Genomic DNA, 26,507 nt, shown 5'->3' with positions numbered 1-26,507 from the left:
GAGCGCTTGTCTTTCGGGGTGTGTGTGTGTGTGTGTGACGAGCGCTTGTCTTTCGGGGTGTGTGTGTAATTAATTAATTAATTTATATATATATATATATATATATATATATATATATATAACTAGCTCTTGTGTTCCCCAGGCTGAAAAGAGTGTGTTTGTAGTGTCTGACCTTGGGTCCCTGATGAGACAGCATGTCCAGTGGCAGCTCACCATGCCCCAGATCAGGCCCTACTACCAGGTCCAATCCAACAGCAGCCCGGTTGTCATCGAGGTCCTGGCCTCTCTCGGTCTCGGCTTCGTCTGTGCTGACAAGGTACCTTTTTTTTAAAAATTGTATTTTATCACTTATGTTTTTATGGGTGTTTTATTAAATCAAATGATAAATCAAGTAACATTAACGGCATTCTTGAATACCTTTTCATTCTGTCGGCTTTCTCTGTACCAGTGGGAGCACAAACACTAAAGGATAGGTAATAACGCATCCGTCACCCTCAACACGGGGGCCCCTCAGGGTTGTGTACTTAGTCCCCTCCTGTACTCCCTGTTCCCCCGTGACTGCACGGCCAGGCACAACTCCAGCACCATCATTAAGTTTGCCCACGACTCAACGGTGTTACCGACAACGATGAGACAGCCTTTTGGGAGGAGGTCAGCGACCTGGCCGGGTGTTGCCAGGACAACAACCTCCTTCAACAACGTGTTCAAGACCAAAGGAGATGATTGTGGACTACAGGAAAGGGCTGAAAACAACCCCATTCACATCGGTGCTGTAGTGGAGTGGGTCGAGAGCTTCAAGTTCCTCTGTGCCCACATCCTGACTGGTTGCATCACCGCCTGGTGTGGCAACTGCTCGGCATCTGACCATAAGGCGCTACAGAGGGTAGTGCATTCAGTACATCACTGGGGCCAAGCGTCCTGCCATCCAGGACCTATATAATAGGCGGTGTCAGAGGAAAGCTCATAAAATTGTCAGCGACTCCAGTCACCCAAGTTCTGGACTGTTTTCTCTGCTACCGCACGGCAAGCGGTACCGGAGCACCAAGTCTAGGACCAAACGGCTCCTCAACAGCTTCTACCCCCAAGCCATTAGACTGCTGAACAATTCAAAAAATCATCACCAGACAATTTACATTGCCCCCCCCCTTCCCCTTTGAACACTACTGCTACTCGCTGTTTGTTTGTTACCTATGCATAGTCACTTCACCCCCACCTACATGTACAGATGACCTCAACTAACCTGTACTGGTACTCCCTGTATGTAGCCTCCACATTGACTCTGTACCGGTACCCCCTGTATATAGCCTCCACATTGACTCTGTACCGGTACCCCCTGTATATAGCCTCCACATTGACTCTGTACTGGTACCCCCTGTATATAGCCTCCACATTGACTCTGTACCGGTACCCCCTGTATATAGCCTCCACATTGACTCTGTACTGGTACCCCCTGTATATAGCCTCCACATTGACTCTGTACCGGTACCCCCTGTATATAGCCTCCACATTGACTCTGTACCGGTACCCCCTGTATATAGCCTCCACATTGACTCTGTACCGGTACCCCTGTATATAGCCTCCACATTGACTCTGTACCGGTACCCCCTGTATATAGCCTCCACATTGACTCTGTACCGGTACCCCCTGTATATAGCCTCCACACTGACTCTGTACCGGTACCCCCTGTATATAGCCTCCACACTGACTCTGTACCGGTACCCCCTGTATATAGCCTCCACATTGACTCTGTACTGGTACCCACTGTATATAGCCTCCACATTGACTCTGTACTGGTACCCCCTGTATGTAGCCCCCACATTGACTCTGTACCGGTACCCCCTGTATATAGCCTCCACATTGACTCTGTACCGGTACCCCCTGTATGTAGCCCCCACATTGACTCTGTACCGGTACCCCCTGTATATAGCCTCCACATTGACTCTGTACTGGTACCCCCTGTATGTAGCCTCCACATTGACTCTGTACCGGTACCCCCTGTATGTAGCCTCCACATTGACTCTGTACTGGTACCCCCTGTATATAGCCTCCACATTGACTCTGTACCGGTACCCCCTGTATGTAGCCTCCACATTGACTCTGTACCGGTACCCCCTGTATATAGCCTCCACATTGACTCTGTACTGTAATTCCCTGTATATAGCCTCCACATTGACTCTGTACCGGTACACCCTGTATATAGCCTCCACATTGACTCTGTACCGGTACCCCCTGTATATAGCCTCCACATTGACTCTGTACTGGTACCCCCTGTATATAGCCTCCACATTGACTCTGTACTGGTACCCACTGTATATAGCCTCCACATTGACTCTGTACCGGTACCCCCTGTATGTAGCCTCCACATTGACTCTGTACCGGTACCACCTGTATATAGCCTCCACATTGACTCTGTACCGGTACCCCCTGTATATAGCCTCCACATTGACTCTGTACCGGTACCCCCTGTATATAATAATAATAATAATAATAATAATATATGCCATTTAGCAGACGCTTTACACATTGACTCTGTACCGGTACCCCCTGTATATAGCCTCCACATTGACTCTGTACCGGTACCACCTGTATATAGCCTCCACATTGACTCTGTACCGGTACCCCCTGTATATAGCCTCCACATTGACTCTGTACCGGTACCCCCTGTATATAGCCTCCACATTGACTCTGTACTGGTACCCCCTGTATATAGCCTCCACATTGACTCTGTACTGGTACCCACTGTATATAGCCTCCACATTGACTCTGTACCGGTACCCCCTGTATGTAGCCTCCACATTGACTCTGTACCGGTACCACCTGTATATAGCCTCCACATTGACTCTGTACCGGTACCCCCTGTATATAATAATAATAATAATAATATATGCCATTTAGCAGACGCTTTACACATTGACTCTGTACCAGTACCCCCTGTATATAGCCTCCACATTGACTCTGTACCGGTACCCCCTGTATATAGCCTCCATATTGACTCTGTACCAGTACCCCCTGTATATAGCCTCCACATTGACTCTGTACCGGTACCACCTGTATATAGCCTCCATATTGACTCTGTACCAGTACCCCCTGTATATAGCCTCCACATTGACTCTGTACTGGTACCACCTGTATATAGCCTCCACATTGACTCTACCGGTACCCCCTGTATATAGCCCCACATTGACTCTGTACCGGTACCCCCTGTATATAGCCTCCACATTGACTCTGTACCGGTACCCCCTGTATATAATAATAATAATATATGCCATTTAGCAGACGCTTTACACATTGACTCTGTACCAGTACCCCCTGTATATAGCCTCCACATTGACTCTGTACCGGTACCCCCTGTATATAGCCTCCATATTGACTCTGTACCAGTACCCCTGTATATAGCCTCCACATTGACTCTGTACCGGTACCACCTGTATATAGCCTCCATATTGACTCTGTACCAGTACCCCCTGTATATAGCCTCCACATTGACTCTGTACTGGTACCACCTGTATATAGCCTCCACATTGACTCTACCGGTACCCCCTGTATATAGCCCCCACATTGACTCTGTACCGGTACCCCCTGTATATAGCCTCCACATTGATAACCCCTGTATATAATAATAATAATATATGCCATTTAGCAGACGCTTTACACATTGACTCTGTACCAGTACCCCCTGTATATAGCCTCCACATTGACTCTGTACCGGTACCACCTGTATATAGCCTCCATATTGACTCTGTACCAGTACCCCCTGTATATAGCCTCCACATTGACTCTGTACCGGTACCACCTGTATATAGCCTCCATATTGACTCTGTACCAGTACCCCCTGTATATAGCCTCCACATTGACTCTGTACTGGTACCACCTGTATATAGCCTCCACATTGACTCTGTACTGGTACCACCTGTATATAGCCTCCACATTGACTCTGTACCGGTACCCCCTGTATATAATAATAATAATAATAATAATATATGCCATTTAAAGAAAATATTAAACATTGAATCTGCACCGGTACCCCCTGTATATAGCCTCCACATTGACTCTGTACCGGTACCCCCTGTATATAGCCTCCACATTGACTCTGTACCGGTACCCCCTGTATATAGCCTCCACATTGACTCTGTACCGGTACCCCCTGTATATAGCCTCCACATTGACTCTGTACCGGTACCCCCTGTATATAGCCTCCACATTGACTCTGCACCGGTACCCCCTGTATATAGCCTCCACATTGACTCTGTACCAGTACCCCCTGTATATAACCTCACTGTTTTTTTTTTTTCTTACTTTGTTTTTAAAGAAAATATTAAAAACTAATCTGCATCGTTGCTTGTAAATAAGCACGTCACAGTTAGGTCTACACCGGTTGTTTTCCGACTCGTGATGAATAACATTTTATTTTAACTACACAGGGAATAGTTTCCTAAAGTGGAACCTGTATGTCCTGTGTTCTAACGTATGTGTCGATGATGTGTTGTCTCAGGCTGAAGTCAGTCTGGTGTTGGACCACGGCGTGCCCCCTGACAACATCATCTTCTCTGGAGTTTGCAAACAGCTGTCCCACATCAAACACGCAGCCAAGAATGGCGTCGACCTCTGGGTGTGCGACAGCGAGACGGAACTCTACAAGATAGCCCGTTCTCACCCCAGAGCCAGGTAGGTGCCCATGCAGACCAGATAGCCAGGTAGGTGCCCATGCAGACCAGATAGCCAGGTAGGTGCCCATGCAGACCAGGTAGGTGCCCATGCAGACCAGGTAGCCAGGTAGGTGCCCATGCAGACCAGGTAGCCAGGTAGGTGTGCCCATGCAGACCAGGTAGCCAGGTAGGTGCCCATGCAGACCAGATAGCCAGGTAGGTGCCCATGCAGACCAGATAGCCAGGTAGGTGCCCATGCAGACCAGATAGCCAGGTAGGTGCCCATGCAGACCAGATAGCCAGGTAGGTGCCCATGCAGACCAGATAGCCAGGTAGGTGCCCATGCAGACCAGATAGCCAGGTAGGTGCCCATGCAGACCAGAGTCTAAAAGGCAATTGCACATCTAGGTGTTTCTTGGTTTATAGTTAACTGGGAAAAGTTTAAGTAAATCAAAAGGGAAAAAGATCCTTCACACTTTTATTTATTTATCAGTATCACATACTGAAATGACCGCGTCGGGGCTCTGTGAACTAGGGACGAGAGGACCGCGTCGGGGCTCTGTGAACTAGGGACGAGAGGACCGCGTCGGGTCTCTGTGAACTATGGGCGAGAGGACCGCGTCGGGTCTCTGAACTATGGGCGAGAGGACCGCGTCGGGGCTCTGTGAACTAGGGACGAGAGGACCGCGTCGGGGCTCTGTGAACTAGGGACGAGAGGACCGCGTCGGGGCTCTGTGAACTATGGGACGAGAGGACCGCGTCGGGGCTCTGTGAACTATGGGCGAGAGGACCGCGTCGGGCTCTGTGAACTATGGGACGAGAGGACCGCGTCGGGGCTCTGTGAACTATGGAAGAAACCAGTCACTAATGAATTTTTGTAGATGGTATAAATCTTCTGTATATTGTATTTGTTTTTGTCAGCACCACAGGTCAGATTCCTGGGACAATGTAAATGTCCTTAGTGAATAAAGTGAATTGTGCCTTGTTCTATTCCTCATCTTCTCCCAGGCTGCTGGTTCAGGTAACTACGTGGGCCCAGGCAGCAGAGACCAGCATGGAGTTTGGCTGCTCTCTGAAGAGCTGTAGACACCTGCTGGAGGCTGCCAAGGACCTGGGGGTGCAGGTGGTGGGAGTTACGTAAGTACACATCTTTCATCGTGTAGCTGGATGCTGTTAAATGGTGACCATCACAAGTCGCACTTTGTCCATTGTAGTGATTTTAAAGGGTTGGTTCATCCAATCTACATGTTTTAGGTTAAATTAATTTGACCTTGAGTTACCTGTTGGGCTGTAGCGACAAATATAACGCTTTACTTCTGCTTCAGGCAGGAGCTACCATGATTGAGCATCTTCCTCATCCTTACAATCGTATGTTAGAAACCTAGTTATTACTGTTAGTACACTAATTACAATTGTCTTTGGTTGTGTCTTCAGGTTTCACATTCCCAGCTCCTGCAAGGACCTGCAGGCCTACACCCACGCGCTGTCAGATGCCCGCTGTGTGTTTGACATGGGGGTGAGTGGAGGAGCTTATTACTGGGTATTAAAGGGGGTTAGTTTACATGGTCCGGTGGAGTGGTTATGAATGAAGTCTGTCTAGGTTGTCCTCTGATCAGGAAGGTTAAAGGGCCAACCACACCAAGGACAATAACTAAATATGTTGGCGAGCGTCTAGCTCCTTTATTGTTCTGCATGTTGAAGGGGATGTCGTCTACTGTTACAGGCAACGCCCGCGTCTACTGTTACAGGCAACGCCCGCGTCTACCGTTACAGGCAACGCCCGCGTCTACCGTTACAGGCAACGCCCGCGTCTACCGTTACAGGCAGCGCCCGCGTCTACCGTTACAGGCAGCGCCCGCGTCTACCGTTACAGGCAGCGCCCGCGTCTACCGTTACAGGCAGCGCCCGCGTCTACCGTTACAGGCAGCGTCCGCGTCTACCGTTACAGGCAGCGTCTACCGTTACAGGCAGCGTCCGCGTCTACCGTTACAGGCAACGCCCGCGTCTACCGTTACAGGCAACGCCCGCGTCTACCGTTACAGGCAACGCCCGCGTCTACCGTTACAGGCAGCGTCCGCGTCTACCGTTACAGGCAGCGTCTACCGTTACAGGCAGCGTCTACCGTTACAGGCAGCGTCTACCGTTACAGGCAGCGTCTACCGTTACAGGCAGCGTCTACCGTTACAGGCAACGCCCGCGTCTACCGTTACAGGCAACGCCCGCGTCTACCGTTACAGGCAACGCCCGCGTCTACCGTTACAGGCAACGCCCGCGTCTACCGTTACAGGCAACGCCCGCGTCTACCGTTACAGGCAACGCCCGCGTCTACCGTTACAGGCAACGCCCGCGTCTACCGTTACAGGCAACGCCCGCGTCTACCGTTACAGGCAACGCCCGCGTCTACCGTTACAGGCAACGCCCGCGTCTACCGTTACAGCGGCGCGCCGTTACAGGCAGCGCCCGCGTCCGTTACAGGCAGCGCCCGCGTCTACCGTTACAGGCAGCGCCCGCGTCTACCGTTACAGGCAGCGTCCGCGTCTACCGTTACAGGCAGCGTCCGCGTCTACCGTTACAGGCAGCGTCTACCGTTACAGGCAACGCCCGCGTCTACCGTTACAGGCAACGCCCGCGTCTACCGTTACAGGCAGCGCCCGCGTCTACCGTTACAGGCAGCGTCTACCGTTACAGGCAGCGTCTACCGTTACAGGCAGCGTCTACCGTTACAGGCAGCGTCTACCGTTACAGGCAGCGTCTACCGTTACAGGCAGCGCCCGCGTCTACCGTTACAGGCAGCGCCCGCGTCTACCGTTACAGGCAGCGCCCGCGTCTACCGTTACAGGCTGCCGCTTTCAAGGCGCTGGACACTAATCCGGACTCTTATAATAAATCCCGCAGCTGGCCACGACCGGGAGACCCAAAGGTGCGGCGCACAATTGGCCCAGCGTCGTCTGGGTTAGGGGAGTGTTTGGCCGGCAGCGATGTCCTTGTCCCATCGCGCACTAGCGACTTCTGTTGCGGGCTGGGTGCATGCGCGCCTACACGGTTGCCAGGTGTGGCTGGCTTCTGGGTTAAGCTGGCATTGTGTCAAGAAGCAGTGCGGCTTAGTTAGGTCGTGTTTTTTGAGGAAGCGTGGCTCTTGACCTTTGCCTCTCCCGAGTCTGTACGGCTCTGATGCTCTTCGGATGTGGCAGGGCTTGAAAACTATTACGGACTACAAAGAGAAACCCAGCTGCGAGCTACCCAGTGACACGAGATACCAGGCGAGTAAAATGCTTTTTTGTGCTGGCTTTGAGGCATGCAACCCTGAAGCATGCATGAGCGCACCAGCTCTTCCGGACGACTGTGTGATCACACTCTCCGTAGCCGACGTGAGTAAGACCTTTAAACAGGTCAACATTCGCAAGGCCGCGGGGCCAGATGGATTACCAGGACGTGTACTGCTGACCAACTGGCAAGTGTCTTCACTGACATTTTCAACCTCTCCCTGTAATACCTACATGTTTCAAGCAGACCACCATAATCACTGTGCCCAAGAACACTAAGGTAACCTGCCTAAATTACTACCGAACTGTAGCACTCATATCTATAGCCATGAAGTACTTTGAAAGGCTGGTCATGGCTGACATCAACACCATCATCCCAGAAACCCTAGACCCACTCCAATCTGCATACCGCCCCATCAGAACCACATGATGCAATCTCTACTGCACTTCACACTGCCCTTTCCCACCTGGACAAAAGCAACACCTGTGTGAGAATGCTGTTCATTGACTACAGCTCAGCGTTCAACACCATATTACCCTCAGCTCATCACTAAGCTAAGGACCGTGGGACTGAACACCTCCCTCTGCAACTGGATCCTGTACTTCCTGACGGGCCGCCCCCAGGTGGTTAAGGGTAGGCAACAACACATCTGCCACGCTGATCCTCAAGGCTGGGGCCCCTCAGGGGTGCGTGCTCAGCCCCTTCCTGTGCTTTCTTCACCCACAACTGCCTGGCAAAGCATGTCTCCCAACACCATAAAGTTAGCTGACATCAACAGGAGCCTGATCACCAACACGGTAGAACCAACGCTCCCCATCCAACCTGACAGAGCTTGAGATGATCTGCAGAGAAGAATGGGAGAATCTCCCTAAATACAGGTGTGCCAAGCTTGTGGTGTCATACCCAAGAAGACTCAGGGCTGTAGTCACTGACAAAGGTGCTTCAACAGGCATTCAGACCCTTCACTCAATACTATGTGATATTATTATTATTAGTAGTAGTATTTTTTTTTTTTTATACATTTGCTAAGATTTCTAAAAAACATTTTTTGCTTTGTCATTATGAGGTATTGTGTGTAGATTGAGGGGGGAGAAGTGATTTAATCTATTTTAGAACAAGGCTGAAACTCAACAAAATGTGGGGAAAAGTCAAAGGTCTGAGAACTTTAGGAAGGCAGTGTTCATACAGAAGGCGGAATGACGCGTTCGTGCGGAAGGCGGAATGACGCGTTCGTGCGGAAGGCGGAATGACGCGTTCGTGCGGAAGGCGGAATGACGCGTTCGTGCGGAAGGCGGAATGACGCGTTCGTGCGGAAGGCGGAATGACGCGTTCGTGCGGAAGGCGGAATGACGCGTTCGTGCGGAAGGCGGAATGACGCGTTCGTGCGGAAGGCGGCGTTCGTGCGGAAGGCGGAAATGCCGTGTTCGTGCGGAAGGCGGAATGCCGTGTTCGTACGGAAGGCGGAGAGGACCACATACAGATAGTTAGCAGGCAGAGTGCCTTGGTTGGAGGGCAGGTTAACCTGTTGTGTAACAATCACATGTGGACGCAGTGAATGCATTCTGACCACTCCATCTGGGGGGGGGGGGGGCAGCTGAATATGTGGAACTGACACGTGAGACGTATGTCCTTAGACATCCTGTCAGTGTTCAATATCTATTTCTCAGGCCTGATTTCCCCATGTTTTTTGCTCTTTAAATTGTTCTGTCTCTTTCCTGATTAGGCGGAGTTGGGGTTCAACATGAGCATCCTGGATATTGGTGGTGGTTTCTCTGGCTCAGAGTTTCAGCTCAAACAGGTATGTGTGATACCTCTCATCACATGGCATTACTTACCAAAACAAACAGATTGTATGTTTTCCCAAATGGCCCCCTATTCCTAATGGGCCCTGGTAATACATAGTGCACTAGAGAGGGAATATAATGGTGTTTTTTTTGCACACAGGCATTACTCAACTGACTTCCTCTCTGTAGGTTCATACCACCATCAGACTGCTGCTGGACGCCTACTTTCCCACTCTGTCTGGAGTGAAGGTCATCGCTCAGCCTGGTAGCTACTACGTCTCCTCTGCCTTCACTCTGGCTGTCAATGTCATCGGCAAGAAGGTTGTGGCCCGGGACCGGAACGGCCTTGCTCGGGGTGAGCCTGCTGACTGACTACTGCTGTCACTACTATTAATTGCTCCCAGGTTGATAATGACAGACCCTGGCCGTGACTCCGCCCTCTAAGGGTGTCTCGGGAAGTTAGGATATGCTTAAAGAAACCCAACACATTTCCATGTAATTAATGGGATAGAATGGAGACGGTATTTCTCTGTGGGATGAGAAAATATCTATAACAGAGCACACACACCATGTTAGAGAATGTCTTTGTACAGGTGGATGTTGCAGAACATTAATGAACCCACTACGGGGAATACGGTATACTGCAGAACATTAATGAACCCACTAGGGGAATACGGTATACTGCAGAACATTAATGAACCCACTAAGGGGAATACGGTATACTGCAGAACATTAATGAACCCACTAAGGGGAATACGGTATACTGCAGAACATTAATGAACCCACTAAGGGGAATACGGTATACTGCAGAACATTAATGAACCCACTAAGGGGAATACGGTATACTGCAGAACATTAATGAACCCACTAAGGGGAATACGGTATACTGCAGAACATTAATGAACCCACTAAGGGGAATACGGTATACTGCAGAACATTAATGAACCCACTAAGGGGAATACGGTATACTGCAGAACATTAATGAACCCACTAAGGGGAATACGGTATACTGCAGAACATTACAATGAACCCACTAAGGGGAATACGGTATACTGCAGAACATTACAATGAACCCACTAAGGGGAATACGGTATACTGCAGAACATTACAATGAACCCACTAAGGGGAATACGGTATACTGCAGAACATTACAATGAACCCACTAAGGGGAATACGGTATACTGCAGAACATTACAATGAACCCACTAAGGGGAATACGGTATACTGCAGAACATTACAATGAACCCACTAAGGGGAATACGGTATACTGCAGAACATTAATGAACCCACTAAGGGGAATACGGTATACTGCAGAACATTAATGAACCCACTAAGGGGAATACGGTATACTGCAGAACATTAATGAACCCACTAAGGGGAATACGGTATACTGCAGAACATTAATGAACCCACTAAGGGGAATACGGTATACTGCAGAACATTAATGAACCCACTAAGGGGAATACGGTATACTGCAGAACATTAATGAACCCACTAAGGGGAATACGGTATACTGCAGAACATTAATGAACCCACTAAGGGGAATACGGTATACTGCAGAACATTAATGAACCCACTAAGGGGAATACGGTATACTGCAGAACATTACAATGAACCCACTAAGGGGAATACGGTATACTGCAGAACATTACAATGAACCCACTAAGGGAATACGGTATACTGCAGAACATTATACTGCAGAAATGAACCCACTAAGGGGAATACGGTATACTGCAGAACATTACAATGAACCCACTAAGGGGAATACGGTATACTGCAGAACATTACAATGAACCCACTAAGGGGAATACGGTATACTGCAGAACATTAATGAACCCACTAAGGGGAATACGGTATACTGCAGAACATTACAATGAACCCACTAAGGGGAATACGGTATACTGCAGAACATTAATGAACCCACTAAGGGGAATACGGTATACTGCAGAACATTACAATGAACCCACTAAGGGGAATACGGTATACTGCAGAACATTAATGAACCCACTAAGGGGAATACGGTATACTGCAGAACATTAATGAACCCACTAAGGGGAATACGGTATACTGCAGAACATTAATGAACCCACTAAGGGGAATACGGTATACTGCAGAACATTACAATGAACCCACTAAGGGGAATACGGTATACTGCAGAACATTAATGAACCCACTAAGGGGAATACGGTATACTGCAGAACATTACAATGAACCCACTAAGGGGAATACGGTATACTGCAGAACATTAATGAACCCACTAAGGGGAATACGGTATACTGCAGAACATTACAATGAACCCACTAAGGGGAATACGGTATACTGCAGAACATTAATGAACCCACTAAGGGAATACGGTATACTGCAGAACATTAATGAACCCACTAAGGGGAATACGGTATACTGCAGAACATTAATGAACCCACTAAGGGGAATACGGTATACTGCAGAACATTAATGAACCCACTAAGGGGAATACGGTATACTGCAGAACATTAATGAACCCACTAAGGGGAATACGGTATACTGCAGAACATTACAATGAACCCACTAAGGGGAATACGGTATACTGCAGAACATTACAATGAACCCACTAAGGGGAATACGGTATACTGCAGAACATTACAATGAACCCACTAAGGGGAATACGGTATACTGCAGAACATTACAATGAACCCACTAAGGGGAATACGGTATACTGCAGAACATTACAATGAACCCACTAAGGGGAATACGGTATACTGCAGAACATTACAATGAACCCACTAAGGGGAATACGGTATACTGCAGAACATTAATGAACCCACTAAGGGGAATACGGTATACTGCAGAACATTAATGAACCCACTAAGGGGAATACGGTATACTGCAGAACATTAATGAACCCACTAAGGGGAATACGGTATACTGCAGAACATTAATGAACCCACTAAGGGGAATACGGTATACTGCAGAACATTAATGAACCCACTAAGGGGAATACGGTATACTGCAGAACATTACAATGAACCCACTAAGGGGAATACGGTATACTGCAGAACATTAATGAACCCACTAAGGGGAATACGGTATACTGCAGAACATTAATGAACCCACTAAGGGGAATACGGTATACTGCAGAACATTACAATGAACCCACTAAGGGGAATACGGTATACTGCAGAACATTAATGAACCCACTAAGGGGAATACGGTATACTGCAGAACATTACAATGAACCCACTAAGGGGAATACGGTATACTGCAGAACATTACAATGAACCCACTAAGGGGAATACGGTATACTGCAGAACATTAATGAACCCACTAAGGGGAATACGGTATACTGCAGAACATTACAATGAACCCACTAAGGGGAATACGGTATACTGCAGAACATTAATGAACCCACTAAGGGGAATACGGTATACTGCAGAACATTACAATGAACCCACTAAGGGGAATACGGTATACTGCAGAACATTAATGAACCCACTAAGGGGAATACGGTATACTGCAGAACATTAATGAACCCACTAAGGGGAATACGGTATACTGCAGAACATTAATGAACCCACTAAGGGGAATACGGTATACTGCAGAACATTACAATGAACCCACTAAGGGGAATACGGTATACTGCAGAACATTAATGAACCCACTAAGGGGAATACGGTATACTGCAGAACATTACAATGAACCCACTAAGGGGAATACGGTATACTGCAGAACATTACAATGAACCCACTAAGGGGAATACGGTATACTGCAGAACATTAATGAACCCACTAAGGGGAATACGGTATACTGCAGAACATTACAATGAACCCACTAAGGGGAATACGGTATACTGCAGAACATTAATGAACCCACTAAGGGGAATACGGTATACTGCAGAACATTACAATGAACCCACTAAGGGGAATACGGTATACTGCAGAACATTACAATGAACCCACTAAGGGAATACGGTATACTGCAGAACATTAATGAACCCACTAAGGGGAATACGGTATACTGCAGAACATTACAATGAACCCACTAAGGGGAATACGGTATACTGCAGAACATTAATGAACCCACTAAGGGGAATACGGTATACTGCAGAACATTACAATGAACCCACTAAGGGGAATACGGTATACTGCAGAACATTACAATGAACCCACTAAGGGGAATACGGTATACTGCAGAACATTACAATGAACCCACTAAGGGGAATACGGTATACTGCAGAACATTAATGAACCCACTAAGGGGAATACGGTATACTGCAGAACATTAATGAACCCACTAAGGGGAATACGGTATACTGCAGAACATTAATGAACCCACTAAGGGGAATACGGTATACTGCAGAACATTAATGAACCCACTAAGGGGGGAATGAACGGTATACTGCAGAACATTAATGAACCCACTAAGGGGAATACGGTATACTGCAGAACATTAATGAACCCACTAAGGGGAATACGGTATACTGCAGAACATTACAATGAACCCACTAAGGGGAATACGGTATACTGCAGAACATTAATGAACCCACTAAGGGGAATACGGTATACTGCAGAACATTACAATGAACCCACTAAGGGGAATACGGTATACTGCAGAACATTAATGAACCCACTAAGGGGAATACGGTATACTGCAGAACATTACAATGAACCCACTAAGGGGAATACGGTATACTGCAGAACATTACAATGAACCCACTAAGGGGAATACGGTATACTGCAGAACATTAATGAACCCACTAAGGGGAATACGGTATACTGCAGAACATTACAATGAACCCACTAAGGGGAATACGGTATACTGCAGAACATTAATGAACCCACTAAGGGAATACGGTATACTGCAGAACATTACAATGAACCCACTAAGGGGAATACGGTATACTGCAGAACATTAATGAACCCACTAAGGGGAATACGGTATACTGCAGAACATTAATGAACCCACTAAGGGGAATACGGTATACTGCAGAACATTAATGAACCCACTAAGGGGAATACGGTATACTGCAGAACATTACAATGAACCCACTAAGGGGAATACGGTATACTGCAGAACATTAATGAACCCACTAAGGGGAATACGGTATACTGCAGAACATTACAATGAACCCACTAAGGGGAATACGGTATACTGCAGAACATTACAATGAACCCACTAAGGGGAATACGGTATACTGCAGAACATTAATGAACCCACTAAGGGGAATACGGTATACTGCAGAACATTACAATGAACCCACTAAGGGGAATACGGTATACTGCAGAACATTAATGAACCCACTAAGGGGAATACGGTATACTGCAGAACATTACAATGAACCCACTAAGGGAATACGGTATACTGCAGAACATTAATGAACCCACTAAGGGGAATACGGTATACTGCAGAACATTACAATGAACCCACTAAGGGGAATACGGTATACTGCAGAACATTACAATGAACCCACTAAGGGGAATACGGTATACTGCAGAACATTAATGAACCCACTAAGGGGAATACGGTATACTGCAGAACATTACAATGAACCCACTAAGGGGAATACGGTATACTGCAGAACATTACAATGAACCCACTAAGGGGAATACGGTATACTGCAGAACATTAATGAACCCACTAAGGGGAATACGGTATACTGCAGAACATTACAATGAACCCACTAAGGGGAATACGGTATACTGCAGAACATTAATGAACCCACTAAGGGGAATACGGTATACTGGGAATACGGTATACTGGGAATACGGTATACTGTGGTCTCTTTGTTGGTGTACATTGTTTTGAAACATCCTGTCTATCTCATCGTCCACCAGATGAGCTGACCCCAGCTGACGAGCCAGAGTTCCTGTACTACCTGAACGACGGCGTCTACGGGTCTTTCTCCAGCAAGCTGCTGAACCCCAGAATGCCCCGGACTGAGCACAAGGTCAGTAGCAGCTGTACATTAAGCCCTGAACCGGCTGTGCTCTTTGTTGGGTCATTGTTTTGAAGCAGCTGTCTACCCATTAAGCCCTGCCCCGGCTGTGCACAAGGTCAGTAGCAGCTGTACCCATTAAGCCCTGCCCCGGCTGTGCACAAGGTCAGTAGCAGCTGTACCCATTAAGCCCTGCCCCGGCTGTGCACAAGGTCAGTAGCAGCTGTACCCATTAAGCCCTGCCCCGGCTGTGCACAAGGTCAGTAGCAGCTGTACCCATTAAGCCCTGCCCCGGCTGTGCACAAGGTCAGTAGCAGCTGTACCCATTAAGCCCTGCCCCGGCTGTGCACAAGGTCAGTAGCAGCACATTAAGGTGCACAAGGTCCGTAGCAGCTGTACCCATTAAGACCTGCCCCGGCTGTGCACAAGGTCCGTAGCAGCTTGTACCCATTAAGCCCTGCCCCGGCTGTGCACAAGGTCAGTAGCAGCTGTACCCATTAAGCCCTGCCCCGGCTGTGCACAAGGTCAGTAGCAGCTGTACCCATTAAGCCCTGCCCCGGCTGTGCACAAGGTCAGTAGCAGCTGTACCCATTAAGCCCATGGGTGTGCCAAATAAACCCACCTCTTAAATAATCAATTTGAATTAATTTCCTTTACAAATTTGCATTTATTTTGTAAAATGTCATTAGATTTATCTCCCCTAAAGTAATTAAAATAAGCTGATCATTACTATTCATCGTAAAAGTAGCACTCCAGTGTCCCCCTACTGTGTGTTATGAAGGTACAGGTTGGGCTGTGGCTGTCATGACATTTTGTCAGGCAAATAACTGTCGGTCTCACGGTAATTGACCGTTAATTAACATAAACACATTCAGCATCTCCTGGCTTCCACACAGCGTACAAGACACTGATGCAGACCTTTGGGAACATCTACAGTTTATTTTTACAATGTTCTACATTGCACACTCTTGGCATTCTCTCAACCAGATTCACCTGGAATGCTTTTCAGGGAGCTGCTTATGTATGCCAGTTAAGCTTTACAATCGGTGTAGAGCCTATAGTCTATGGGCTAGGCTCCATGAGGTGTGAGACTTATGATTTGGAAAAGTCGCAAAGGAAAGGCTTGCGCTGTTTCTTGCCTTACTGCACACAAGCTGAGCATCCTTCACAGAGAAGAATAGGAGAAACTCCCCAAATACAGGTGGGCCAAGCTTGTAGCATCATACCCAAGGCTGTAATCGCTGCCCAAAGTGCTCCAACAAAGTACTGAGTAAAGGGTCTGAATACCTATGTACACCACTTCACTTTTCCCAAGTTTAGTTACTTTACAGCCGTACTCTAAAATTTATGAAATTGTTTTCCCCCCCCTCCCATCAATCTACACATCGTGACAAAGCAAAAACATGTTTTTTTTTGGCATTTTTGCTAATTTATAACAAATTAAACTGAAATGCCACATTTACAATCAAGTTGTTGAAACATCTCAAAGATGATCAATTGGAACAGGATGCACCTGAGCTCAATTTCGAGTCTCTTCGCAAAGGGTCTGAATACTTATTTAAATAAGGTGTTTCTAAAAAAATACAAAAAAAAACGTTTGCATTTATATGAAGGGGTTTTGTGTATAGATGACAATGTTAGAATAATGCTGTAATGTACCAAACTAAATGTGGAAGAAGTTTGAATACTTTCTGAATGCTCTGTATATAATATGATTAACCTCTCTGGGATATGGCCAAAAGCCAGGGAAAATGCAGAGCGCCAAATTCAAACAAATTACTATAAAAATAAAACTTTCATTAAATCACACATGCAAGATAGCAAATTAAAGCTAAAGCTACACTTGTTGTGAATCCAGACATCATGTCAGATTTCAAAAAGACTTTTCGGCGAAAGCAAACGATGCTATTATCTGAGGATAGCACCTCTGTAAACAGAGAGAAAAGCATATTTCAACCCTGCAGGCGCGACACAAAACGCAGAAATAAAAATATAATTCATGCCTTACCTTTGACGAGCTTCTGTTGTTGGAACTCCAATATGTCCCACAAACATCACAAATGGTCCTTTTGTTCGGTTAATTCCATCGATATATATCCAAAATGTCCACTTTGGGGCGGCAGGGTAGCCTAGTGGTTAGAGCGTTGGACTAGTAACCGAAAGGTTGCAAGTTCAAATCCCTGAGCTGACAAGGTACAAATCTGTCGTTTTGCCCCTGAACAGGCAGTTAACCCACTGTTCCTAGGCCGTCATTGAAAATAAGAATTTGTTTTTAACTGACTTGCCTAGTTAAATAAAGGTAAAAATAAAAAAATTATTTGGCGCGTTAGATCCAGAAAAACACCGGTTCCAACTTGCGCAACTTGACAATAAAATATCTCCAAAAGTTACCTGCCAAAACATTTCAAACTACTTTTGTAATACGACTTTATTTTTTTACGTAAATAATCAATAAAATTGAAGACGGGATGATCTGTGTTCAATACAGGAAGAAAACAAACTGTAGCTTTCTGGTCACGCGCCTCTATCTAACAGTACACTTCAAGTGACCCTCGTTCAAGATGGTTGTACTTCTTCATTACACAAAAGAAAAACTTCAACCAATTTCTAAAGACTGGTGACATCCAGTGGAAGCGATAGAAACTGCAAGAAGGTCCCTTAGAAATCTGGATTCCCAATGAAAACCCATTGAAAAGAGAGACCTCAAAAACAACCAATCTGAATGGTTTGTCCTCTGGGTTTCACCTGCTAAATAAGTTCTGTTTTTCTCACAGACATGATTAAAACAGTTTTAGAAACTTCAGAGTGTTTTCTATCCAAATCTACTAATAATATGCATATCTTATCTTCTGGGGATGAGTAGCAGGCAGTTGAATTTGGGAATGCATTTCATCCGGATGTGAAAATACTGCCCCCTGTCACCAAGAAGTTAACAAGTATTTTAATCAACTTAAATCTGAACAAAAAATATGTATTTTATATACTCCCATTTTCTTTGAATATTTGGGATATCAACACACTATCCTAAACGTGTTGCACTGCAAACCGGGCTTAATAAGTCACCTAGAACCGTAAGATGGCAGTGGGTTAAGAAGCCTCCGTAGATGACAGTGGGATAAGAAGCCTCCGTAGATGACAGTGGGATAAGAAGCATCCGTAGATGACAGTGGGATAAGAAGCCTCCGTAGATGACAGTGGGATAAGAAGCCTCCGTAGATGACAGTGGGATAAGAAGCCTCCGTAGATGAGTGGGATAAGAAGCCTCCGTAGATGACAGTGGGATAAGAAGCCTCCGTAGATAGCAGTGGGTTAAGAAGCCTCTGTAGATGACAGTGGGTCTAGAAGCCTCCGTAGATGACAGTGGGTCTAGAAGCCTCCGTAGATGACAGTGGGTCTAGAAGCCTCCGTAGATGACAGTGGGTCTAGAAGCCTCCGTAGATGACAGTGGGTCTAGAAGCCTCTAGATGACAGTGGGTCTAGAAGCCTCCGTAGATGACAGTGGGTCTAGAAGCCTCCGTAGATGACAGTGGGTCTAGAAGCCTCCGTAGATGACAGTGGGTCTAGAAGCCTCCGTAGATGACAGTGGGTCTAGAAGCCTCCGTAGATGACAGTGGGTCTAGAAGCCTCCGTAGATGACAGTGGGTCTAGAAGCCTCCGTAGATGACAGTGGGTCTAGAAGCCTCCGTAGATGACAGTGGGTCTAGAAGCCTCCGTAGATGACAGTGGGTCTAGAAGCCTCCGTAGATGACAGTGGGTCTAGAAGCCTCCGTAGATGACAGTGGGTCTAGAAGCCTCCGTAGATGACAGTGGGTCTAGAAGCCTCCGTAGATGACAGTGGGTGACAGTAGAAGCCTCCGTAGATGACAGTGGGTCTAGAAGCCTCCGTAGATGACAGTGGGTCTAGAGCCTCTATCATTTGCAGTGGGTCTAGAAGTAGAAGCCTCCGTAGATGACAGTGGGTCTAGAAGGCCGTAGATGACAGTGGGTCTAGAAGCCTCCTAGATGACAGTGGGTCTAGAAGCCTCCGTAGATGACAGTGGGTCTAGAAGCCTCCGTAGATGACAGTGGGCCTAGAAGCTCCGTAGATGACTGGGTCTGGGTAGATGAAGCTCAGATGAGTGGGTCTGGCTGGTCTTTAGATGACAGTGGGTCTGAAGTCTAGATGACAGTGGGTCTAGAAGCCTCCGTCAGATGAGTGGGTTAAGAAGCCTCCGTCTACTGACAGTGGGTTAAGAAGCCTCTGTAGATGACAGTGGGTTAAGAAGCCTAGTTAGATGACAGTGGGTCTAGAAGCCTCCTGATGAGTGGGTCTAGAAGCCTCCGTAGATGTACAAATCTAGAATTTTATTTGTCAGATGACAGTGGGTCTAGAAGCCTGTAGATGAGTGGGTCTAGAAGCCTCCGTAAATGACAGTGCTTCTAGAAGTTCCGACAATGCAGTGGGTCTAACAAGTAATCCTAGATGACAGTGGGTCCAAAACTACTACCTTAGATGACAGTGGGTCTAGCCTCCGTAGATGACAGTGGGTGGGTCCGTAGATGACAGTGGGTCTCCGTAGATGACAGTGGGTCTAGAAGCCTCCGTAGATGACAGTGGGTCTAGAAGCCTCCTAGATGACAGTGGGTCTAAAGCCTCCGTAGATGACAGTGGGTCTAGAACCCTCCGTAGATGACAGTGGGTCTAGAAGCCTCCTTCAGATGACCAAGCCTCCGTAGATGACAGTGGGTCTAGAAGCCTCCTAGATGACAGTGGGTCTAGAAGCCCTAGATGACAGTGGAACTAGAAGCCTACCGTAGATGACAGTGGGTCTAGAAGCCTCCAGATGACAGTACCTCTAGAAGCCTCCGTAGATGACAGTGGGTCTAGAAGCCTCCGTAGATGACAGTGGGTCTAGAAGCCTCCGTAGATGACAGTGGGTCTAGAAGCCTCCGTAGATGACAGTTCAGAAGCCTCCGTAGATGACCACCTCTAGAAGCCTCCGAGATGACAGTGGGTCTAGAAGCCTCCGTAGATGACAGTGGGGAAGCCTCCGTAGATGAACCAACTGACAGTGGGTCTAGAAGCCTCGTAGATGACCTTCAGAACTCCAGATGACAGTGGGTCTAGAAGCCTCAAGATGACAGTGGGTCTAGAAGCCTCCTGACAGTGGGTCAGAAGCCTCCTAGATGACAGTGGGTCTAGAAGCCTCCTAGATGACAGTGGGTCAGAAGCCAACTGACCTACCTCCAGTGGGTCTAGAAGCCTCCGTAGATGACAGTGGGTCTAGAACTCCGTAGATGACAGTGGGTCTAGAAGCCTCCGTAGATGACAGTGGGTTAAGAAGCCTCCGTCAGTTGACAACTAGTACCATGACTCTCTCCCTTCAGATGACCAACTACCTACCGTAGATGACAGTGTCTACTCTAGAAGCCTCCGTAGATGAACCAACTACGTAGATGAGTGGGTCTAGAAGCCTCCTTCAGATGACCAACTACCTCCTTATGAGTGGGTCTAGAACCAACTACGTAGATGACAGTGGGTCTAGAAGCCTCCGTAGATCCAGTCAGAACCAGAAGCCTCCTAGATAGTGGGTCTAGAAGCCTCCGTAGATGACAGTGGGTCCAACTCCGTAGATGACAGTGGGTCTAGAAGCCTCCGTAGATGACAGTGGGTCTAGACTAGCCTCCGTAGATGACAGTGGGTCTAGAAGCCTCCAGATGACAGTGGGTCTAGAAGCCTCCGTAGATGACAGTGGGTCTAGAAGCCTCCGTAGATGACAGTGGGTCTAGAAGCCTCCGTAGATGACTGGGTCTAGAAGCCTCCGTAGATGACAGTGGGTCTAGAAGCCTCCGTAGATGACAGTGGGTCTAGAACTCCGTAGATGACAGTGGGTCTAGAAGCCTCCGTAGATGACAGTGGGTCAGAAGCCTCCGTAGATGACAGTGGGTCTAGAAGCCTCCTAGATGACAGTGGGTTAGAAGCCTCCGTAGATGACAGTGGGTCTAGAACCAACTGACCTAGAATAGATGACAGTGGGTCTAGAAGCCTCCGTAGATGACAGTGGGTCTAGAAGCCTCCGTAGATGACAGTGGGTCTAGAAGCCTCCGTAGATGACAGTGGGTCTCAGAAGCCTCCGTAGATGACAGTGGGTCTAGAAGCCTCCGTAGATGACAGTGGGTCTAGAAGCCTCCGTAGATGACAGTGGGTCTAGAAGCCTCCGTAGATGACAGTGGGTCTCAGAAGCCTCCGTAGATGACAGTGGGTCTAGAAGCCTCCGTAGATGACAGTGGGTCTAGAAGCCTCCGTAGATGACAGTGGGTCTAGAAGCCTCCGTAGATGACAGTGGGTCTAGAAGCCTCCGTAGATGACAGTGGGTCTAGAAGCCTCTGTAGATGACAGTGGGTCTAGAAGCCTCTGTCAGATGACAACTACCTCCTTACCATGACAGTGGGTCTAGAAGCCTCCGTAGATGACAGTGGGTCTAGAAGCCTCCGTAGATGACAGTGGGTCTAGAAGCCTCCGTAGATGACAGTGGGTCTAGAAGCCTCCGTAGATGACAGTGAGTGGAGTCTCTATCATTTGCTGAACATATAGTTTGATATGCCTCACCTGTTCAAAACCGTGTGTGTAATCTTAACCTCTCCTTCCACAGAGGGGGCCAGGGCTGAGGAGCCAATGTTCTCCAGCAGCCTGTGGGGTCCATCATGTGACAGCCTAGACCAGCTGGTAGACCACTGCCTGCTGCCTGAGCTCAGCCCTGGAGACTGGCTGGTCTTTAACAACATGGGGGCTGCTGGTCTGGGGGACATCTCCTCCTTCAGTGACCGCTCAGCCATCAGACCACCTGTCTACTACACTGTCTCCACTGCTGACTGGTACGGCCTAGTTATAGTGCTGTAGGGGGAGGTCTAATGTGTATTTCTCTCTAAATCAAATCCAATTTTATTTGTCACATACACATGGTTAGCAGATGTTAATGCGAGTGTAGCGAAATGCTTGTGCTTCTAGTTCCGACAATGCAGTAATAACCAACAAGTAATCTAGCTAACAATTCCAAAACTACTACCTTATACACACACTTTAGTGTTGCTTCATTTGCGTCTCTTCCTTCAGAACCAACTACCTACCTAACCACCTCTACTCCTTCAGAACCAACTACCTACCTAACCACCTCTACTCCTTCAGAACCAACTACCTACCTAACCACCTCTACTCCTTCAGAACCAACTACCTACCTTACCATCTCTACTCCTTCAGAACCAACTACCTACCTAACCACCTCTACTCCTTCAGAACCAACTACCTACCTTACCACCTCTACTCCTTCAGAACCAACTACCTACCTTACCACCTCTACTCCTTCAGAACCAACTACCTACCTTACCATCTCTACTCCTTCAGAACCAACTACTACCTACCTTACCACCTCTACTCCTTCAGAACCAACTACCTACCTTCAGAACCAACTACCTACCTTACCACCTCTACTCCTTCAGAACCAACTACCTACCTTCAGAACCATCTCTACCTTCAGAACCAACTACCTACCTTACCATCTCTACTCCTTCAGAACCAACTACCTACCTAACCACCTCTACTCCTTCAGAACCAACTACCTACCTTACTATCTTTTCGTTCAGAACCAACTACCTACCTTACCATCTCTACTCCTTCAGAACCAACTACCTACCTTACCACGTCTACTCCTTCAGAACCAACTACCTACCTTCAGAACCACCTCTACTCCTTCAGAACCAACTACCTACCTTACTATCTTTTCGTTCAGAACCAACTACCTACCTTACCACCTCTACTCCTTCAGAACCAACTACCTACCTTACCACCTCTACTCCTTCAGAACCAACTACCTACCTTACCATCTCTACTCCTTCAGAACCAACTACCTACCTTACCATCTCTACTCCTTCAGAACCAACTACCTACCTTCAGAACCACCTCTACTCCTTCAGAACCAACTACCTACCTTCAGAACCAACTACCTACCTTACCATCTCTACTCCTTCAGAACCAACTACCTACCTAACCACCTCTACTCCTTCAGAACCAACTACCTACCTTACTATCTTTTCTACTCAGAACCAACTACCTACCTTACCATCTCTACTCCTTCAGAACCAACTACCTACCTTACCACGTCTACTCCTTCAGAACCAACTACCTACCTTCAGAACCACCTCTACTCCTTCAGAACCAACTACCTACCTTACTATCTTTTCGTTCAGAACCAACTACCTACCTTACCACCTCTACTCCTTCAGAACCAACTACCTACCTTACCACCTCTACTCCTTCAGAACCAACTACCTACCTTACCATCTCTACTCCTTCAGAACCAACTACCTACCTTACCATCTCTACTCCTTCAGAACCAACTACCTACCTTCAGAACCACCTCTACTCCTTCAGAACCAACTACCTACCTTCAGAACCAACTACCTACCTTACCACCTCTACTCCTTCAGAACCAACTACCTACCTTACCACCTCTACTCCTTCAGAACCAACTACCTACCTTACCACCTCTACTCCTTCAGAACCAACTACCTACCTTACCACCTCTACTCCTTCAGAACCAACTACCTACCTTACCACCTCTTCGTTCAGAACCAACTACCTACCTTACTATCTCTTCGTTCAGAACCAGTGTCGCTGGATATATTTGGGTCTCCCGAGTAATGCAGCGGTCTACGGCACCGCTTCTCAGCGCTAGAGGCGTCACTACAGACCCTGGTTCGAATCCAGGCTGTATCACAACCGGCTGTGATTGTGAGACTCATAGGACGACGTGCAATTGGCACAGCGTCGTCTGGGTTTGGCCGGTGTAGGTCGTCATTGTAAATAAGAATTTGGTCATAACTGACTTGTTAAGTAAATAAAATAAAAAATTGCATTTTGGCAAATGTTTGCAAATGATGTATTCTATTCTCTGCCTCATTCCAGTAGCTGCATGTTCAATACTGTGAGATGTTTTTGAATCTCTTATTGGAAAAAAGTCTGTTCATAGTATTTCCTATTTAACCGGTTAATGGGGGTTGGTTAGTCGGCAACATAATTGACTGAAATTTGCATCCATACTCATATTAGATATCAATGTTATGTCCGTCATGCTAGGAGTTCACATTCCGAAGTGGTGATGTATATTGGCGCACCCATTTCTTTCATCTTCACTGTTTGTGATAGATAATATATCAAAAACATTGACAAGATGTATACTGGAAAATATTGTTGGAAGCTTTACCATCATTGCCCATTCCTGATTTTTATTAGTCAAACCATTTTTTTCCTGTGTGTTCCCCAGGTACAACATACAGGAGGCTGGAATAGCTGTGGACAGCATCATGAAGAACGTGTCCATGGTCCAGTACGGTGCATAGCTCCGCTCTGTCCCTCCCGAGAGAGATCTCCTTACCCTGGGCTTTTAGTGGTCAACATTCCAACGGCCTTGGAAAATGAAGTGTTCATCTTTCCAGGAAGGTTGAAATAGACTTGTGATTTCCTGGGAACAGAAAACGATTTATTGGTGACCCATACCTCCAATTCTCAATTTGTTTTTGGAAAAAAGAAAAAGATCAACACGTTTATCCCTCTTCCTACTCGCCCCTCCTCCTCCTCAGATAGAAAACAGCACGTTTATCCCTCTTCCTACTCGCCCCTCCTCCTCCTCAGATAGAAAACACGTTTATCCCTCTTCCTCCTCCCCCTCCTCCTCAGATAACACGTTTATCCCTCTTCCTACCCGCCCCTCCTCCTCCTCAGATAGAAAACACATTTATCCCTCTTCCTACTCGCCCCTCCTCCTCCTCCTCAGATAGAAAACACGTTTATCCCTCTTCCTACTCGCCCCTCCTCCTCCTCAGATAGAAAACACATTTATTTATCCCTCTTCCATTTATCCCTCTTCCTACTCGCCCCTCCTCCTCCTCAGATAGAAAACACATTTATCCTCTTCCTACTCGCCCCTCCTCCTCCTCAGATAGAAAACAGCCTCCTTCCTCCTCGCCCCTCAGATAGAAAACAGGTTTATCCCTCTTCCTACTCGCCCCTCCTCCTCCTCCTCCTCCTCAGATAGAAAACACGTTTATCCCTCTTCCTACTCGCCCCTCCTCCTCCTCAGATAGAAAACACATTTATCCCTCTTCCTACTCGCCCCTCCTCCTCCTCAGATAGAAAACACATTTATCCCTCTTCCTACTCGCCCCTCCTCCTCCTCAGATAGAAAACACATTTATCCCTCTTCCTACTCGCCCCTCCTCCTCCTCAGATAGAAAACAGCACGTTTATCCCTCTTCCTCCTCGCCCCTCAGATAGAAAACAGGTTTATCCCTCTTCCTACTCGCCCCTCCTCCTCCTCCTCCTCCTCAGATAGAAAACACGTTTATCCCTCTTCCTACTCGCCCCTCCTCCTCCTCAGATAGAAAACAGCACGTTTATCCCTCTTCCTACTCGCCCCTCCTCCTCCTCAGATAGAAAACAGCACGTTTATCCCTCTTCCTACTCGCCCCTCCTCCTCCTCAGATAGAAAACAGCACGTTTATCCCTCTTCCTACTCGAAAACACCCCTCCTCCTCCTCAGATAGAAAACAACATGTTTATCTTCCTCTTCCTACTCGAAAACAGCACGTTTATCCCCTTCCTCCCTCCTCAGAAAACACGTTTATCCCTCTTCCTCCTCGCCCCTCAGATAGAAAACAGCACGTTTATCCCTCTTCCTACTCCTCCTCAGATAGAAAACAACACGTTTATCCCTCTTCCTCCTCGCCCCTCCTCCTCCTCAGATAGAAAACAACACGTTTATCCCTCTTCCTACTCGCCCCTCCTCCTCCTCAGATAGATAACACGTTTATCCCTCTTTCTACTCGCCCCTCCTCCTCCTCAGATAGAAAACACGTTTATCCCTCTTC

The 26,507-nt window shown here is 47.3% G+C and overlaps 1 protein-coding gene across 1 annotated transcript in view; it reads left to right on the top strand.

The window, feature by feature from the left end:
* The window catches only part of azin1b (antizyme inhibitor 1b), a 33,710-nt gene extending 7,590 nt beyond the window's left edge, over nt 1–26,120 (top strand). The window contains exons 4-14 of the mRNA XM_046361335.1: nt 143–316; nt 4,493–4,665; nt 5,655–5,783; nt 6,081–6,162; nt 9,634–9,708; nt 9,884–10,049; nt 15,505–15,598; nt 15,702–15,723; nt 22,240–22,460; nt 24,905–25,283; nt 25,625–26,120. Of these exons, the coding sequence (XP_046217291.1) occupies nt 143–316; nt 4,493–4,665; nt 5,655–5,783; nt 6,081–6,162; nt 9,634–9,708; nt 9,884–10,049; nt 15,505–15,598; nt 15,702–15,723; nt 22,240–22,460; nt 24,905–24,980 (1,212 nt within the window). The 3' untranslated portion in view covers nt 24,981–25,283; nt 25,625–26,120. The remainder of the gene's footprint in view (nt 1–142; nt 317–4,492; nt 4,666–5,654; nt 5,784–6,080; nt 6,163–9,633; nt 9,709–9,883; nt 10,050–15,504; nt 15,599–15,701; nt 15,724–22,239; nt 22,461–24,904; nt 25,284–25,624) is intronic.
* Nucleotides 26,121–26,507: the final 387 nt, after the last annotated feature.

Source organism: Oncorhynchus gorbuscha, linkage group LG09, assembly GCF_021184085.1.
Source record: "Oncorhynchus gorbuscha isolate QuinsamMale2020 ecotype Even-year linkage group LG09, OgorEven_v1.0, whole genome shotgun sequence".
NCBI lineage: Eukaryota > Metazoa > Chordata > Actinopteri > Salmoniformes > Salmonidae > Oncorhynchus > Oncorhynchus gorbuscha.
Note: the sequence above shows the minus strand (reverse complement) of the source record. Positions and strands in the feature narration are given on the sequence as shown.